Source organism: Camelina sativa, chromosome 20 (genome assembly GCF_030686135.1).
Source record: "Camelina sativa cultivar CO46 ecotype springtype chromosome 20, ASM3068613v1".
NCBI classification, from domain to species: Eukaryota; Viridiplantae; Streptophyta; class Magnoliopsida; order Brassicales; family Brassicaceae; genus Camelina; species Camelina sativa.
Genome location: NC_141899.1, coordinates 22,888,139 through 22,906,256, shown reverse-complemented (window position 1 = coordinate 22,906,256; position 18,118 = coordinate 22,888,139). Strand labels below are relative to the sequence as shown.

Genomic DNA, 18,118 nt, shown 5'->3' with positions numbered 1-18,118 from the left:
ACGTGTCTTAATCCAATGAAACTAACTAATTATAAAACTTTGAGATAGATGTGGAGAGTTTAAAAACCACTTATACCTATTTTGTCCCAAAACAGGCTAAAACCAAGATAACATTGCATAGAAGCACTAAACAGTTATGTTAGTGTTTATGGGGTTAAAATGTGTCTTAATCCAATGCAACTAACTAATTATAAGAGTTTGAGATAGATGTGGAGAGTTTAAAAGCCACTTTTACCCATTTTGTCCCAAAACAGGCTAAAACCAAGAAAACATTGCTTAGAAGCTGTAAACAGCTATGTTAGTGTTTATGGGGTTAAAATGTGTCTTAATCCAATGCAACTAACTATATATAAGAGTTTGAGATTGATGTGGAGAGTTTAAAAGCCACTTATACCCATTCTGTCCCAAGACAGGCTAAAACCAAGAAGACATTGCTTAGAAGCTGTAAACAGCTATGTTAGTGTTTATGGGGTTAAAATGTGTCTTAATCTAATGCAAATAACTAATTATAAGAGTTTGAGATAGATGTGGAGAGTCTAAAAGCCAGTTATACTTATTTTGTCCCAAAACAGGCTAAAACCAAGAAAACTTTACTTCCAAGCACTAAACAACTATGTTAGTGTTTATGGGGTTTAAATGTGTCTTAAGCCAATGCAATAACTAATTATAAGACTTTGAGATAGATGTGGAGAGTTTAAAAGCCACTTATACCCATTCTGTCCCAAAACAAGCTAAAACCAAGAAGACATTACTTAGAATCACTAAACAGCTATGGTAGTGTTTATGGGGTTAAAATGTGTCTTAATCCAATGGAACTAACTAATTATAAGAGTTTGAGATAGATGTGGAGAGTTTAAAAGCCACTTATTGAAACAAGCTTATTTGTGTGGTGAATGATGGTGGATGTATGCAATGATGATATATGAATGGAATGATGGATGGGTGTTTCAATTCCCCTTATGCTATTTCAGTACAAGAGGTATCAATCCTAAATGAGTGTTTGTGAACAGATAAGATGTGCATATGAATCTAAGTTAAGACAAATGTAATGATTGTTTGTCACTAACAATCCTAAGAAGGAAATGTAAAGATGCAGAAAGTAAACTACAAGAACCAAAAACTAAATGCAAATGAAACTGAATGATTGAAACTGTAATGAAGCAAGAACAGAAATAGAAACTACTACTAATGAACTAATGCAAGACAATTAATTAACTGAAAGCTAAATGTATGCAACTGGAATGAAGCAGGAATGAAACAAGACAATCACAAATCATAAACCAGAGTTCTGGGGATGAACTCGAGCAAGCACTCGACCGAGTGTAGGTCGAGTGAGAGGTCGAGTTGGTTAAATCCAGAAAACAGAGCAACACAACAAAAACAGAGCAACACTAAAACCAAACAACAAACAAGCAAGCTACGAGATTAAGACTTTAAAATCAATAAACAAAGAAGGTTCCTGAGGATGGATTCATGGGAAGAACTAATCATTGTGGTTATCTAACTTGGTCAACAAATCTCAAGCAAACTTTGAGCTAACCTCTAGACATATAAATCTAAGACAAGTTTCTCCCACTCTCATGGTCAAGAAACAATCAAACCTATGCAATTCTAGACTTGTTCTCACACAGTAAAGAATCTACACAAGCAGGCATTAAGCAATACATCTCAAACCAAACAAGACCTCTAATCTCTTAGCAAGCCTAATGGTAAGCTCTAGATCTAGCCTTATCTATGCTTCTTAAACATTGGTGTGATGCTAAGGAGCTTGAAATCAGATCCTAACCTCTCAGTTCAAGATCAGCCTTAAGAACATCTAGCCTAGAAGAGATCTACAACAATCAAGCTTGACCAAATCACATAAACCACAAGATCAATCCTTCCTAACCCATCCTCAAGATCCTAAGAAGACTACTCACAACAAGACATGATGAAACAAATAAAAAACCCAGAAAATATTGAAACTTGCATTATTAGAAAGATAAAACTGAGATCTTCAATATTAATGAAAGGATGAAACTCAAATTCTCAATATTAAGGAAGTTATTGAACCAACAATATTGAAGAATCTAAGAGTTTTCTTAAATAAGTACAAAATCTAATAAAATGCAAAAGGAATAATGCTAAAAAAGGTAAAAACTAGGTTTTTGGGAATATCTAAAAAGCTGGACACTTTGGTGGCTGCAGGAACAAGGTCTTATATAGTGGGGAAGTGGAAGCCCTAAAAACAGAAAAAGTCAAAGCAGTCAACGGCTCGGTCAACTCGACCTGTGCTCGGTCGAGCTAGGGGTCGAGCTGACTTCTCACGTGCAATCTCCACTCGGTCGAGTCCTCCTCAGCACACGGTCGAGTGTCTGGTCGAGTGTGCGGTCGAGTTGGACTCCGGACCTTGTTGTTTCAGCCTTAACTCCCTTGTTTCCTCCTCAAGATTGCTTCACATCTCTTCTCCATTGCTTCCATGCTCCTTGAGCTCCAAAATCACCTGTTTATGCATGAAAATATGCAAATGCAATGCAACTAAACTCTAATGCATGATTGGATCTAAAGCTACACAATAATGGCCTAAATGGATAGAAAAAGATGCAAAAGATGTGAATAAACTAAGGGAAAACAAGGCAAAATATATGAACATCAACACCCCCAAACTTAGTCTTTGCTTGCCCTCAAGCAAATAACCAAAAACATAAGAAGGTAAGTGAGGTTTGAAAGTGGGATCTCAGCTCCTTAAGCTTGCAAATAGACCATCTAGAATCAATGTCCAAGTTACTAATACTATGATGCAAGTTGAATGAGCTGGAATTTAAAGACTTTAGACAAGCATTTCACAACCTTTATTGATTTGAGCCTTAGTTATCCACATGCATTCAAATCAACCATTTCCTTTAACATTCATTAAACAAGAACATGAATCAACTCTATGCAATGCTTAAACTCATTTGGCTTGGTAATAAAGGGTTTCGAGACAATGATGGTCTCTTTTTAGAGTGGGGCTTGTCAATATCAAGGTTCTCTCATGAAAATGGATTGAGCTTTAGAAGAATGCTAAAGGGAAGAACACTTAGACACATACAAGAATAAAACCTTGTCTACCCAAAGGTACCCAAAGTGTTTATCCTAGCAATCTAAACCCAAATGATCCTAGTGCTACCCTTTGCTTCTTCTTTTCTCTTTAACCCTTTTCTCTTTTGGTTTTCAAGTCATAGGAGATGTTTCTTATTTGATCTTTCTAGTGGAATGGGGGATTCTTTCTTATTGCTATGGTTCTCTTTTCTTCTTATTCTTAAGACATAAAAGCATTTTGCTAAACTTTTCTTTTCTTTCTTTTCTTTTCCTTAACTAGAACCATCTTAATCAACAGTTTACTTCCCATCCTTTCACTAGACTTTGCTTAAACACAATCTCCTCTTAAAGACTCTACCCTTTTTCTTTCTCTTTTCTTTCTTTTCTTTTCATATCAGCCAAGTCCCAAACCCAACAAGTGATCCACCTAGTCCTATCTAGTTTGAAAAATGCAAACTAGAACTACACAAGGTCTTACTCTTGTCAGTTCAAACCTAACACTTTCTACCAAGCTCAATCCCAAAAATAGGCCTCACACACTCAAGAACAAACAAGGCTTGAAAGAAGGTATGGTTTAGGGGTAGGGGAACTGATCTTAATGATTTAATCAGCTACTTGGATCAACAAGAGTGGTAAAAAGAAGAAAGATGATCCAAGTATATATATGGTATCCATGAGTTTAAAGCAATGCACACATTGATAATTAAAAGTCAATATTAGGTTCTTATAATATAGGAAATGGTTTCAAATCACAACATGCTTCAATTTAGACCAAATGCAATGCAATAATTCAAGGCTTGGTTCAATCTTATTCTTCCTACTACTCAACTAGCATCAAAGTACTAATAACTTGGGCATTGATCCTAGTCTAGTGAATAGGCTAGCTAACAAGGAAATACTCATCATAGATCCCTAATGCAAATATTATACAATTCTATATGAAACATGCTAAACAAGATCCTAATATGCAATGCAAACTACATGAACACTCTTTTTTTATGAAGATTTTTTCAAAATTTTTCAAATTTTTATGGTCTTTCTATGCCTTAGATGCTAATGCAAGTGCTAACATGATGATGATAAAAATTTGAAATAAGAACACAAAACACAACATCAAATGCTATCTCAAACCCTCCCCCAAACTTAAATCACACAGTCCCTTGTGTGAAAAAGTTGTGAGAGGATTCAAGATTTAAACACAACACAAAACACAATATGAAATGCAATGGTATAAACAATGGTAAGGTGATAGTGGTACCTTAGGGATTGTGGAAGTAGTTGTCCACATCCATCTGCATGCTGTCATAGGAGTAGTTGGGGTCAGGCTGGTGGCTTGGAGAAGGACTTCGGGGCAGCTCGATGACTCCGATCGATCTTGACTCGGTCGAGTACGTGTCCGAGTGGGGGGGGTCGAGCTGGACCGTGTGTCTCCAAATGTTGAGCTTGGTGCTGGCAAAATTGCTGGTAGAGAGCTGGATCCATGTAGTATTGAGGTGGGATGGGAGGGTATAATGGATAACCTGGATAAGCAGCTGGAGGTGGGAAGCCATAGGGTGATCTGGGAAGGTGCTCGGCCGAGTGCGTCGGAGGTGCTCGGTCGAGTGGGTGCTCGAGTGACCCGGTCGAGTGCCTCGAAAACTGATGTTCGCGGGGTACTTGAGCTCCTCTTCCTCAGATTTGGCTCATACATTGAAGCCCTAGCTGGTTCCACAGGATTCGCAACACTTGAAAGTGCTCTAGTTGAGCTACTTCTCCTCAAAGGGCTTGAATGTTGGCTAGGAGATGAGTTTCCACTCTTCAGCTCAGCAATCTCCTTCTTCAAGCCTTTGATAGACTTAGCCATGTTGGTCACCTTCTTCTTCAGCTTATCAAATCTCTTTCTATGCCACTTACCCCATTTTTGCAAAAGAGTTAACCTCTTGGCATTCTCCCTCACTCCTCTACTATCTCTTGGGTTGGGCTCATAATCTTCAAAGTAGAACTGCTCCTCTCCATCAGCTACTTGTGCATTCCTAGCTTCCTCAACTCTATGTTGAATCACTCCATCAAACCAATGCTCCTCAGCTGGCCAAAAATCAATGTTGGCTCCTTCTTGAATGGTCGTGAGCTCTTGGTAAGGCAATATGAATTGCTTTTTCCCAAGTGTTGGAAGCTCAAAGTTGAATATGTGGTTCCCTTGATGCTTCTCCTTGGCTAGGATGAGAGTAGAAGTGAGGTAGCTTGAGTCAATCCATCTTGGTGAGACCCTCTCTCCTCTAAGTTGAACTCTAGCAGCTTGAAGGATTGGAGTGATGATGCCTCCAATGGTAAGTGCTCCTCTTGTCCCTTTGGTCTCCAACTTTCCTACCCAACTTCTCAATTGGGTCATGTGGTCAATGAGCACCATTCCTAAATCAGTCTCCACTGTGCTCCCAAGGATGATGGTACCATTCCTTGCTTGAAAGATCACTCCATTAAGAGCCAAGTCAATCATCTTTAGCTCTCCCTCATTGATGTTCCCAGTTTCCTTCTTTGCAAAGAATGTATTTGCAAGAGCTTTGTGGAAGTACCTTAGGACTGGGATTCTTATCCTAGAGCTCTTGGAGTTGGAGGATGAGTAGTACTTGTCATCTCCAATGGTTTCCCACACAGCATACAACTCATCTCTTGGAACCATCAAACTCCTATTGCTCCCAACCTCAAAACCAAACACATTTGCTACCTCTTTCATTGAAAGCTCATGCTTCTTCCCTTTGATAGTGAAAGAGATGTGACCAGCTCCATGTTCAGCACTCTTCTTTGCATATGTGTGCAGCTTGACAGTAGCTAGGAACTCACAGCTTTCCTCCTTGTAGCCTTCCATGCACAGCCCCATGAACTTGGTGAGATTGCTCTTCTCAAAGAGGTATTCCATATCCTCATCAATGGCAAGCTTCTCCATGGTCTCCTTGTGAGGATACCTAGTTCCCAAGAACTCCATCCTCATGAAGGCATCATAAATCTGCCTCTTTGACAGCCCACAAAACTCAGCTTCTCCATCATCCATCAATTTTTCTTCTTCACTCTCCTCCTCACTTTCACTTTCAATCTCTTCTTGCTCAACTTCAACAGCTGGCCTCTTCCCTTTGGCCTTGTGTCTCCTCATAAACTCATTGAGAGTAGGCTCTCTTTCCTCCTCACTCTCAGTCCTTTCAGGATCTTCCTCAACAGAGTCTCTCCTTGGATACGGCATCTGGCTCGACCGACTGCTCGACCCGGCACTCGGTCGAGTGGTCGATCGAGTGGTCCGTCGAGTGACTCTCCCAGCTTCACCTCTTGATTCAAGGTCAGCATCACGACGTTCCATGGAGCTTGCAGCGGTTCGGTGAGACTGCTTGGTGATCTTGGAAGACATTTTCAAAAGAAACTAAAGAGAATAAACTCAAAGCTCAAGTTAATAGGTTAGTGACCCAAAAACTTGAAAGAACAAAGCTTGAGCAAGAAATGAACTTTGAGAGAGATTTCAAAGCTTGAATTTAAGTGTTTTGAGCAAATGAGAGAATGTGAGAGGTTCAAGATCGTGCAAGGGCTATATAAAGAAGCCAAGGGGACAAGGAGACAAGGGTGGAGCGTCCATACCATTCAAATTTGAATTGGGAATCTTTGACTTGCTTTTGGCTGTAGCTCGACCCCACACTCGACCAACACGTGGTCGAGCTCCTTGACCAATTTTGAAATTTCAAAATTTTTCTCCTTGTTCTTCCCTCCACTCGATCGTCCTAACGATTTGATGATAAATGGGCTTTAATTCATACCCAGCTCGGCCGAGTACCTTTCGTGGACTGGTCGAGTGGTCCTGCGAGTCTTCTTCTCCAAGTCCACATCTCTCCTTAACCAACTACATTCTCACCTAAAGCATGTCCAACAAAAAACATAAAAGAAAACACATCAAAACTACTAAGAATTTAAACCATATTTACAAAGGATACCTTAGGGACTTCCTCCCTAGTGAGCTTGTTTAAAGTCACTACGCTTGACTTTGGTTTCCTTCTTAACTTTGGTTTAGATACCAAGGAGGTGATGAAATCCTCCCTGGAACCTCTTGGTCACTGTGAAGTTGATCCTTGATCACCTCACCCTTGGCACTCAAACCATATTTCTTCTTAAATTTGAGCCTAGGTCTTGCTTTCCTCAAAGACCTCTTGTTCAGTTTGACTTTGAGATCCTCAACCATACTAGACAGCTCTTGAACTGACCTCTTAAGCTCCTCAACAGAATCCTCTTGAAGAGGGAGCTCAGCCTTATGAGTTTGGCACACCACCTTGGCCACCACCGTCCGTACAACCGTACGGACGTCCGTACAATCGACAACCTATGGGCTGTCCAAGCCATCTCGTATCTCATGAGCCCAATCCACTAAGGAGAGCTTCCAACGATCTCCTATCATCGAGATCGTTCTATTATAGCCGTTGGGCAACTTGCAAGTGGGAAGTCAAGGGTTTAGTCACATGTAGGAATAAGGAGATGTCGCTATCTCCCATTAATGTGTACATAGGATCCTAGGGAAGAATATCCTCTTTGTATAGCTCTATATATGGTTTGTAAGTATGTTCTAATTCAAGTAAGAAAAGAGTTTAACTCTCTTTCTCCTCTCTACTCTCCTTTACACTCGCATACACTCTACACCTCTCACCCTTGTCCGAATTCAAACTCTTCCTCTTTCTCAAATCTTTCTACCTTAAATCTTACATGGTATCAGAGCAGATTTGATTCTGTTCTTGCCTCAAATCTCCATCACTCCCTTCCGCATTCTCTTTCTTGTTCTTAAAATTTCTTGTTCTTGAATCTTCTTTCTTTAACCGTTGGACAATAGCTTTAACCAACGGTCTCTTCATCTTTTTCCATGGAAACTACCAAAACTCTCATTGTTCCAGTTACTCTCAAGGGAGAGAATTACTTACTGTGGGCTAGAACCACAAAGACAGCCCTATGCGGCCGAGGACTTTGGTCCCATGTTGAGACGAGCGAAGCTCCTAGTGGCGAGACCATCAAAGACGGCAAGGATCTTGTCGCGGATGAGAAGAACAAGTGGTTTCAAGAAGATCAGGGAGTCCTAGCTATCATTCAAAACTCCCTAGATGCACCTATACTTGAAGCTTACTCTTATTGCGGGACAGCAAAAGACTTGTGGGACACTCTCAAGAATGTTTTTGGGAATGTTACAAATGTAAACCGAATTTTTGAGATTAAGAGGGCTATCAACAATCTCAACCAAGAAGACATGGAGTTCACCAAGCACTTTGGGAAGTTTAGGTCCCTTTGGGCTGAACTAGAGATGCTCCGGCCGGCGACTATAGATCCGGCCATTCTGAATGAGAGGCGTGAACAAGATAAGGTGTTCGGCCTTCTCTTGACCTTGAACCCCTCCTACAATGACCTTATCAAGCATATTCTACGGTCGGACAAGCTCCCTAGTCTTGATGATGTTTGTAACCAAATTCAAAAGGAACATGGTTCCATGGGGTTGTTTGGAGGCAAGGGGGAGCTAGTGACCGCCAACAAAGCTGAGGTGGCCTCCGCAAATCGTGGCTACTACAAACCGGAGGACAAGAACCCACCGGTGTGTGAACATTGCAAGAAGGTCGGCCACTTCAAGAGCCGTTGCTGGATCCTTCACCCTCACCTCCGCATAAACCGTGGAGGAACAAGCCGAGGTGGACCTAGAGCTAACCAAGCCAGCATGGTGAGCGAGGCGGCAACCTCAATACCAAGTGGTCAGACGCTTGAGGGGAACGGAGTGGCGTTGGCGGCATCTTCGGAGCTGGTACGCAAGTCAGACCTCGACGCCCTCATCAAGGCCCTAAAGGAGGCCTCCGGTAAAACATTTCTTGCCTCAAATAAAATTAAACCCCTTATTGTTGATTCTGGTGCATCTCACCACATGATTAGTGATTCTAGGCTAATTAGTGATATTAAACCTGCTAATGGTAATGTTGTGATAGCTAATGGTGAGAAAGTTTCTGTTAAAGGCATAGGGAATTTAAAATTATTTGATAAAGAAACTAAAGCCTTTTACATGCCTAATTTCACATCTAATTTGTTATCAGTTAAATGGGCCACCACTGATTTAAATTGTTATGCAATATTTGGTCCTAACAATGTTCATTTTCAGGATATTGAGACAAGTAAGGTTCTTGGTCAAGGAAGTTCCAAGGATGATCTCTATATGCTTGAGGACTTGAATTTATCTTCTACTGCATCTTGTTTTAATTCGGTTATTATTAAACCTAGTGATTCTATTTTACATGCTAGGCTAGGACACCCTCACACAAGAGCTTTATCTTTAATGTTTCCTAATATTTCTTTTAAAAATGAGGAGTGTGAGGCTTGTATTCTTGGTAAACATTGCAAGGCTGTTTTCCCTAATTCTAGTACTATTTATGAAAATTGTTTTGATTTAATTCATTCTGATGTTTGGACATCCCCTTGCTTATCTAGAGAAAATCAAAAATATTTTGTGACTTTTATTGATGAAAAATCAAAATATAGTTGGATAACTTTGCTTCCTTCTAAAGATAGAGTTCTTGAGGCTTTTACTAATTTTCAAAATTATGTCTCTAACCACTATCATGCCAAGATTAAAATTTTGAGATCAGATAATGGTGGAGAGTACACAAGCCATGCCTTTAAGCAATATCTAGCCAACCATGGAATACTACACCAAACTAGCTGTCCATACACACCTCAACAAAATGGGGTAGCTGAAAGGAAGAATAGGCATCTCATGGAGGTAGCAAGGTCTATGATGTTCCACACAAGGGTTCCAAAGAGATTTTGGGGAGATGCTGTGCTAGCTGCTTGTTACCTTATCAACTGCACCCCCACAAAGATCCTCAAAGACTTGTCACCATTTGAGGTATTAACTAAGGACAAACCTACATTTAATCACTTACGAGTTTTTGGGTGTGTGTGCTATGTGTTGCGACCAGGTGAGCTAAGGGACAAGCTTGATGCTAAGAGTACAAAGGCTATGTTTCTTGGCTACTCCACTACACAAAAGGGGTATAAGTGCTATGAACCTACAACAAGGAGAGTCCTAGTATCTCGCGATGTCAAGTTTATAGAGACACAAGGATTCTATGATGAACAGAATTGGGATGAGCTACGCAATCTCTCATCCTCACCATCTGATCGAACACGCAACCTCCGAGTTCTTCTTGAGCGGTTAGGAATTGACAATGATCGGATCAATACCGAGCCGGCCAGCCCTACCTCACCAGCTCACCCTGAACCATTGCGCGAGCCTGAACGTGACATCCATACTGATGATCCAATCGAGCAGCCTGAGGAGTCAACTGAACTACCCGCAGACAACATTGCCGAGCCGACCGAGGATCCGGCCGAGCCACTTGAGGAAATCATTACACCAGGCTGTGCCAACCTGGAAGCTGGAACCATAGTCCCTCTAAGGCGCAGTCAACGCATCAAATATCCTCCTACCAATTGGAAGAACACCCGTGTCTACTACAACAATGTGGCCATTGCTCATCCGATTCAAGCCGTGTGCTCACTTGCCCACTTTCCTAAGGAACATCAAGTTTTCCTTGGCCACATTGATGAACACTGGATTCCAAGAACCTATGATGAGGCCAAAGACCATAAGGTATGGCGGGACGCTGTTGATGCTGAGAACACGGCCATGATACAAAACCACACATGGGATGAAACTGACCTACCCAAGGGTAAGAGAGCAGTCACCTCAAGATATATCTTTACTATCAAATACAAGAGCAATGGGGAGATAGAACGGTATAAGGCACGCCTTTTAGCCCGGGGATTCACGCAAACGTATGGGGAGGACTATCTTGATACGTTTGCTCCGGTGGCCAAACTTCACACCGTTCGAGTGGTTCTCTCTCTTGCCACAAATCTTGATTGGGAGCTATGGCAAATGGATGTGAAGAACGCCTTCCTACAAGGCGAGCTCGAAGATGAAGTGTATATGCGGCCACCACCGGGCCTAGAAGACACCATTGGTCCGGGGAAGGTTCTCAAGCTCAACAAAGCCATCTATGGACTAAAGCAGTCGCCAAGGGCGTGGTACCACAAGCTGAGCACAATCCTCCTTGACAAAGGCTTTCGCAAATCCGAGGCTGATCACACACTATTTACCTCACCTAGCACCAAAGGTATAGTAGTCATCCTAGTGTATGTTGATGATATCATCATCACTGGGAGTGACTCGGTAGGTATTCAAGACACTAAAACCTTCTTGAAATCAGTCTTTGATATTAAGGACCTTGGAGAGTTGAAATATTTTCTTGGGATAGAAATATGTAGATCAAAGGAAGGTTTATTTCTATCACAAAGAAAATATGCTCTTGACTTGTTAAATGAGACAGGAAAATTAGGTTCAAAGGCAGTGGCATCACCTCTTGAAGAGAACTACAAGGCCGGAGGACAGGGGGAGCTTGAGCAGGCACCATACAAGGACGTTGGCCGCTACCGGCGCCTAGTAGGTAAGTTGATCTATTTAACTATAACACGGCCTGATATTTGCTTTGCTGTGAACCAGGTGAGCCAGCACATGAAGAATCCAACTGTCCATCATTGGAACATGGTCGACCGAATCCTTAAATACATCAAGGGCTCACCGGGACAAGGCATTTGGATGGGCCGCAACAAGAACACCGAGTTGGTAGGATATTGTGATGCTGACTATGCTGGAGACCGTGGAGACCGTCGCTCTACAACTGGCTATTGCACATTCCTTGGAGGCAACCTGATCACTTGGAAGAGCAAGAAACAAAAGGTCGTATCACTTTCAAGTGCCGAATCCGAGTATAGGGCCATGCGCAAACTCACAACCGAACTAATGTGGCTCAAAGCACTCCTCAAGGATTTAGGAGTGGAAATCACGAGTCCTATCACCATGCATTGTGACAATGAAGCTGCCATTCACATAGCAACCAATTCAGTGTTTCATGAGAGGACCAAACATATTGAGGTGGACTGTCATAAGGTGCGAGAGCAAATCAAGCTTGGAGTTGTCCTGCCATGTCACACCGAGAGCAAGGAACAACTCGCTGACATCCTCACCAAAGCTGCAAGCCCCCAAGTGTGCGAATATATTCACTCGAAGCTCGGCCTTATAGACCTCACTCGGCCATGAGTCTTTCACATGGCACCTACACTCTTTTTCCCTTATGTATAGTTTTTTTCCCATGAGGTTTTCTATACTAAGGTTTTTAATGAGGTGGGTGCCTAGACTGTCAAGCTTGCCTGGTCATCTAAGTCAAGCTTGAGGGGGAGTATGAGTTTGGCACACCACCTTGGCCACCACCGTCCGTACAACCGTACGGACGTCCGTACAATCGACAACCTATGGGCTGTCCAAGCCATCTCGTATCTCATGAGCCCAATCCACTAAGGAGAGCTTCCAACGATCTCCTATCATCGAGATCGTTCTATTATAGCCGTTGGGCAACTTGCAAGTGGGAAGTCAAGGGTTTAGTCACATGTAGGAATAAGGAGATGTCGCTATCTCCCATTAATGTGTACATAGGATCCTAGGGAAGAATATCCTCTTTGTATAGCTCTATATATGGTTTGTAAGTATGTTCTAATTCAAGTAAGAAAAGAGTTTAACTCTCTTTCTCCTCTCTACTCTCCTTTACACTCGCATACACTCTACACCTCTCACCCTTGTCCGAATTCAAACTCTTCCTCTTTCTCAAATCTTTCTACCTTAAATCTTACAAGCCTTAGGATCTCCTTCATCCTTGAAAACCTCATGATCAACTTTCTCCTTGATAGTGAAGGGTTGATCATCAATGGTAGGCAGGTTGGTTGGGTTATAGATGTTGAACTTCATGACTGTATCCTCTGTAAGTTTAGAAGTATAGAAGATTCAAATGTGGAACAAAGAGAGTTTGAATGTCGTTGAGTATGAGAGAGAGTGTAAGCGAGTAAGAAGGGAGTATAGAAGAAGAAAAGAACTTCTTAATTAGAATGGAACAAGGTTACAAACTACATATAGACATGTGAACTAAAGGAATATTCCTATACAGATTCTAAATGTAATTAAGACATGAAAGGGACATGTCTCTTTCTTAACAACACATGTGACTTCTACTTCTCCCACTTGCTTGCATCTCTAACGGTTGGAATAGAAGGATCTAGAGAATTTGATTCTTCATGAGACTTATGGGACACTAAGCGGGCTTCTCTCTCCCAAACGGCTTGATCGTACGGAAGGCCCGACTAGGATCGTACGGACGGCCCGGTGAGACTTGTACGGACAAGTTTGTACGGACAAGTGTGATCAATCCAATTTATACTCCCCCTCAAGCTTAGTCATCGGACCGCATGACACAAGCTTGAACCATTGATCACCTACCTCATTAAAAACCTTAGTATAGAAAACCTCTTGGGAAAAACTATACTTAAGGGAAAAAGAGTGTAGGATCTCAAGGTTTGGTAAGGTCCATGAGCCCAAGCTTTGAGTGTATGTACTCGCACACTTGAGGGCTGGCTGCCTTGGTGAAAACATCAGCTAGTTGCTCGGAGCTCTCGGTATGGCAAGGAAGGGTTACACCTAGTTGGATTTGCTCTCGGACTTTGTGACAATCAACTTCTATGTGCTTTGTTCTCTCGTGGAAAACTGAGTTAGTTGCGATGTGGATAGCTGCCTCATTGTCACAATGCATTGTGATAGGCTTTGTAATGTCAATTCCAAGGTCTTTAAGTAGGTTCTTGAGCCACATCAACTCGGTAGTCAACTTCCTCATTGCTCTATACTCGGACTCGGCGCTTGAAAGGGACACCACTTTCTGTTTCTTGCTCTTCCACGTGACAAGGTTGCCTCCAAGAAAGGTGCAATAGCCGCTTGTTGATCTCCGGTCTCCTTTGTCTCCAGCATAGTCCGCATCACAATATCCCACGAGCTCCGTGTTGTTGTTGCATCCCATCCATATTCCTTGACCCGGCGATCCTTTGATGTATTTGAGAATCCGGTTGACGATGTTCCAATGGTGCACCTTCGAAGCTTGCATATGCTGACTAGCCTGGTTCACAGCAAAGCAAATGTCCGGCCTAGTGATAGTTAAGTAAATTAGCTTACCCACCAAACGTCTATATTGTGTTACATTCTTGAACGGTTGGTCCTCGGGCTCCCCCTCACGGCAAACCTTGTAGTTTTCATCTAATGGTGTGTTGACTGGCCGTGCTCCAAGCTTTCCTACTTCATTTAAGAGGTCAATAGCATATTTTCTTTGAGATAGAAACAAGCCCTCTTCCGAGCGACACACTTCTATCCCTAAGAAGTATTTTAACTCACCAAGATCCTTAATATCAAAAACTGATTTTAAAAGTCTTAGTTTCTTGAATTCCTACCGTGTCATTCCCGGAGATGATGATATCATCAACATAGACGAGAATGACAATGATACCTTGGTCACTTGGGTAAGTGAATAGGGTGTGATCAGATTCGGACCTCTTGAATCCACGCTTGGTCAAGGTCGAGCTTAACTTGTGGTACCACGCCCTTGGCGACTGCTTCAGCCCATAAATTGCTTTGTTTAGCTTGAACACCTTTCCCGGGCTAACCGTATCTTCTAGGCCAGGTGGTGGCCTCATATAGACTTCGTCCTCCAATTCGCCTTGTAAGAACGCGTTCTTAACGTCCATCTGCCATAGCTCCCATTTCAAGTTAACGGCTAATGAAAGGACTACACGCACTGTGTGAAGCTTGGCGACTGGAGCAAACGTGTCTTTGTAGTCCTCCCCGTACGTTTGCGTGAAGCCTCTCGCCACCAGCCGTGCCTTATACCGTTCAATCTCCCCGTCACTTCGATATTTGATCGTGAAGATCCACTTTGACGTCACCGCCTTCTTCCCTTTAGGCAGATCAGCCTCGTCCCACGTATGATTCTTCTCCATGGCCGTCCTTTCATCTTGGACGGCATCTCGCCACACCTTGTGATCTTTAGCTTCATCATAGGTTTGAGGGATCTAGTGGCTATCTACTTGAGTGAGAAAGGCTTGGTGTTCCACCGGTAAGTGAGCCAAAGTGCACACCGCTTGAATTGGGTGAGCTACGGCTACATTGTTGTAGTAAACTCGCGTATTCTTCCAGTTAGACGGTGGAAACTTGAGTCTTTGGCTTCTTCTCAAGGGAATAATCTCCTCAATCTCCTCAGGATTATTATCTTCATCAGCATTGTCTTGTTGCTCACTGGCCGCGTCCGACTGAACCACCTCCTCAAGGTTCTCCGAATGAGTCTCGTCATGGTGTACCGGGGCAATTGGAGTATGTTGGTTGTTTGTCTCACTGGGATTGTTGTTTCTAGGTGGCTCAGGCTCTTCTGAAGGGTTTGACTCGGGTGAGTCCGGGGTGACCCGATCATTTGTGATTCCTAGCCGTTCGAGAATGATCCGGAGGTTAGTTGCCCGATCGGATGAGGAGTTTGGTAGATCCCGGAGGTCATCCCAATTTTTCTTGCTGTGATAGCCTTGATCCTCTACGAACTTCACATCCCGAGAGACAAGGACTCTTTTGGCTTCATGATTGTAACACTTATATCCTTTTTGGGTGTTAGAGTAGCCGAGAAACATTGCTTTGGTGCTTTTAGCCTCGAGTTTGTCACGCAGTTCACCTGGTCTTAACACAAAACAAGTGCAGCCAAATACGCGTAAGTGATCATATGTAGGTTTTACTTTATTCAATACCTCAAATGAAGAGATGTCTTGAAGGATCTTAGTTGGGGTGCGATTGATAAGATAGCACGCAGCAAGGACGGCGTCTCCCCAAAACCTCCTAGGGACATTAGTATGAAACATCATAGACCTAGCAACCTCCATAAGATGCCTATTCTTTCTTTCGGCCACACCATTTTGTTGAGGGGTGTATGGACAGCTTGTTTGGTGAACGATCCCATGATTGGCCAAGTGTTGTTTGAAGGCATGACTAGTATACTCACCACCATTGTCTGACCTAAAGATTTTGATCTTAGCATTATAATGGTTAGTTACATAGTTTTGAAAACTAGTGAAAGCCTCAAGAACCCTATCTTTAGTAGGCAAGAGAGTTAACCAAGTATATTTAGACTTTTCATCTATAAAAGTAACAAAATATTTTTGATTTTCTCTAGACAAGCAGGGTGAAGTCCACACATCAGAGTGAACCAAATCAAAACAATTTTCATAAATAGTTAAAGACTTTGGAAAAACAGTTTTGCAATGTTTACCAAGAATACAAGCCTCACAATCATTGTTTTTGAAAGAAATACTTGGAAATATAAGTTCTAAGGCACGAGAGTGAGGGTGTCCTAATCTCGCATGCCAAACGGCATTGTTTGCCTTAAGAGAAACAGAATTAAAACAAGATGCATTAGGGAGGTTTAAGTCTTCAAGAACATATAAGTCACCCTTGGAACCTCCTTGTCCAAGAACTTGACTTGTCTCAATATCCTGAAAATGCACATTGTTAGGACCAAAGATAGCATAACAATTTAAATCAGTGGTAGCTCTTTTAACTGATAGTAAGTTTGATGTAAAACTAGGTATGTAGAACGCTTGAGTAGTCTTATCAAATAGCTTTAGATTACCGATTCCTTTAACTGGAACTCTATCACCATTTGCTATAATTACGTTTCCATTTGCAGGTTTAATTTCACTAATCAACCTAGAGTCAATAATCATATGATGCGATGCTCCTGAATCAACTATAAGTGGTTTAGTTTGATTCAAGGCAAGATAAGAGTTACCAGAGTTTTCCTTGAGTGCCTTAATGAGCGCATCAAGGTCAGACTTCCTCACGAGGTCAGACGAGGCAGCCAAGGCAGTTCCATTCATATCCGAGGCTCGCGGGTTTAGTTCAGCAGCCGATGGTTCCATACTTGCTTGGTGAGCTCTTGGTGCTCCATGGTGGTTCATTGGCCGGTTTACTCGGAGGTGTGGGTGGAGAATCCAACACTCATTCTTGAAATGGCCCGGCTTCTTGCAGTGGTGACACACCGGTTCCTTCTTGTTATCTCCTCGATAGTGGCTCTTGTTTGCGGTCGCTACCTCAGCTTGGTTGGCGGTTACAAGCTCCCCCTTGTTACCAAATAACCCCATGGAGCCATGCTCCTTTTGAATTTGGCTACACACATCCTCTAGGCTAGGAAGCTTGTCCGACCTCAAGATATGCTTGATAAGATCATTGTAGGATGGATTTAGCGTAAGGAGGAGGCCGAACACCTTATCTTGTTCACGCCTCTCATTCAAGATCGCCGGATCAAGCGTCGCCGGTCTAAGCATCTCAAGCTCAGCCCATAAAGACCGAAACTTCCCAAAGTGTTTGGTGAACTCCATGTCTTCTTGGCTTAGGTTATTGATGGCTCTCTTGATCTCAAAGACTCGGTTTAAGTTGGTAGTGTTACCAAAAACGTTTTTCAAGGTATCCCATAGATCCTTGGCCGTTTCACAATACGAGTAGGCCTCGAGTATTGGAGCATCAAGGGAGTTTTGTATGATGGCGAGAACACTTTGGTCTTTTCTTCACCACTTGCGGCCACAACTTTGCCGTCTTCGGTAGGCTCGCCTTTCGGAGCTTCACTCGATGTCACATGGGTCCAAAGCCCTCGGCCGCATAGCGCCGTCTTTGTGGTCCTTGCCCACAACAGGTAGTTCTCTCCTTTGAGAGTAACTGGAACAATCAAGGTCTTGGTGCCTTCCATGGAGTTTTGTCCACCGGTCAATGGTATTACCCAACGGTTAAAGAGAAGCGAGTAATGAGATTATAGAGAGAACAAGAGAAAGAGTATGAGCGGAAGTTTGTGGTGAACTGATGATTCGTGACTAGGAACAAAGAGGCTCTGATACCATGTAAGTTTAGAAGTATAGAAGATTCAAATGTGGAACAAAGAGAGTTTGAATGTCGTTGAGTATGAGAGAGAGTGTAAGCGAGTAAGAAGGGAGTATAGAAGAAGAAAAGAACTTCTTAATTAGAATGGAACAAGGTTACAAACTACATATAGACATGTGAACTAAAGGAATATTCCTATACAGATTCTAAATGTAATTAAGACATGAAAGGGACATGTCTCTTTCTTAACAA

General features: G+C 42.4%; 2 protein-coding genes across 2 annotated transcripts; one reads left to right on the top strand and one right to left on the bottom strand.

Annotated features, from left to right (window-relative positions):
* Window positions 1–7,921: 7,921 nt before the first annotated feature.
* LOC147919296 (uncharacterized) lies at window positions 7,922–13,219 on the top strand. The gene is made up of 3 exons (XM_087505697.1): window positions 7,922–8,894; window positions 10,143–10,535; window positions 13,107–13,219. The coding sequence occupies exons 1-3, from the start codon at window positions 7,922–7,924 to the stop codon at window positions 13,217–13,219; spliced, it is 1,479 nt and encodes a 492-aa protein (XP_087361823.1).
* A 1,811-nt stretch (window positions 13,220–15,030) lies between these two features.
* Window positions 15,031–17,652, bottom strand: LOC147919295 (uncharacterized). The gene is made up of 3 exons (XM_087505696.1): window positions 17,628–17,652; window positions 16,626–17,552; window positions 15,031–15,674 (listed from the first exon to the last, which is right to left on the bottom strand). The coding sequence occupies exons 1-3, from the start codon at window positions 17,650–17,652 to the stop codon at window positions 15,031–15,033; spliced, it is 1,596 nt and encodes a 531-aa protein (XP_087361822.1).
* Between the last annotated feature and the right edge of the window lie 466 nt (window positions 17,653–18,118).

Bases quoted from the DNA above. Each gene is read 5' to 3' on its own strand.
- LOC147919296 (XM_087505697.1), top strand. From the start codon at position 7,922: ATGGAAACTACCAAAACTCTCATTGTTCCAGTTACTCTCAAGGGAGAG. The intron at 8,895-10,142 runs GTAAAACATTTC...TCAAGTTTATAG, and splicing joins GGCCCTAAAGGAGGCCTCCG to AGACACAAGGATTCTATGAT. The intron at 10,536-13,106 runs GTGTCTACTACA...AATGTAATTAAG, and splicing joins TACCAATTGGAAGAACACCC to ACATGAAAGGGACATGTCTC.
- LOC147919295 (XM_087505696.1), bottom strand. From the start codon at position 17,652: ATGCGGCCGAGGGCTTTGGACCCAT. The intron at 17,553-17,627 runs GTGACATCGAGT...GGTGAAGAAAAG, and splicing joins GCCGAGGGCTTTGGACCCAT to ACCAAAGTGTTCTCGCCATC. The intron at 15,675-16,625 runs GTAATCTAAAGC...TGTTAAGACCAG, and splicing joins AGTTCCAGTTAAAGGAATCG to GTGAACTGCGTGACAAACTC.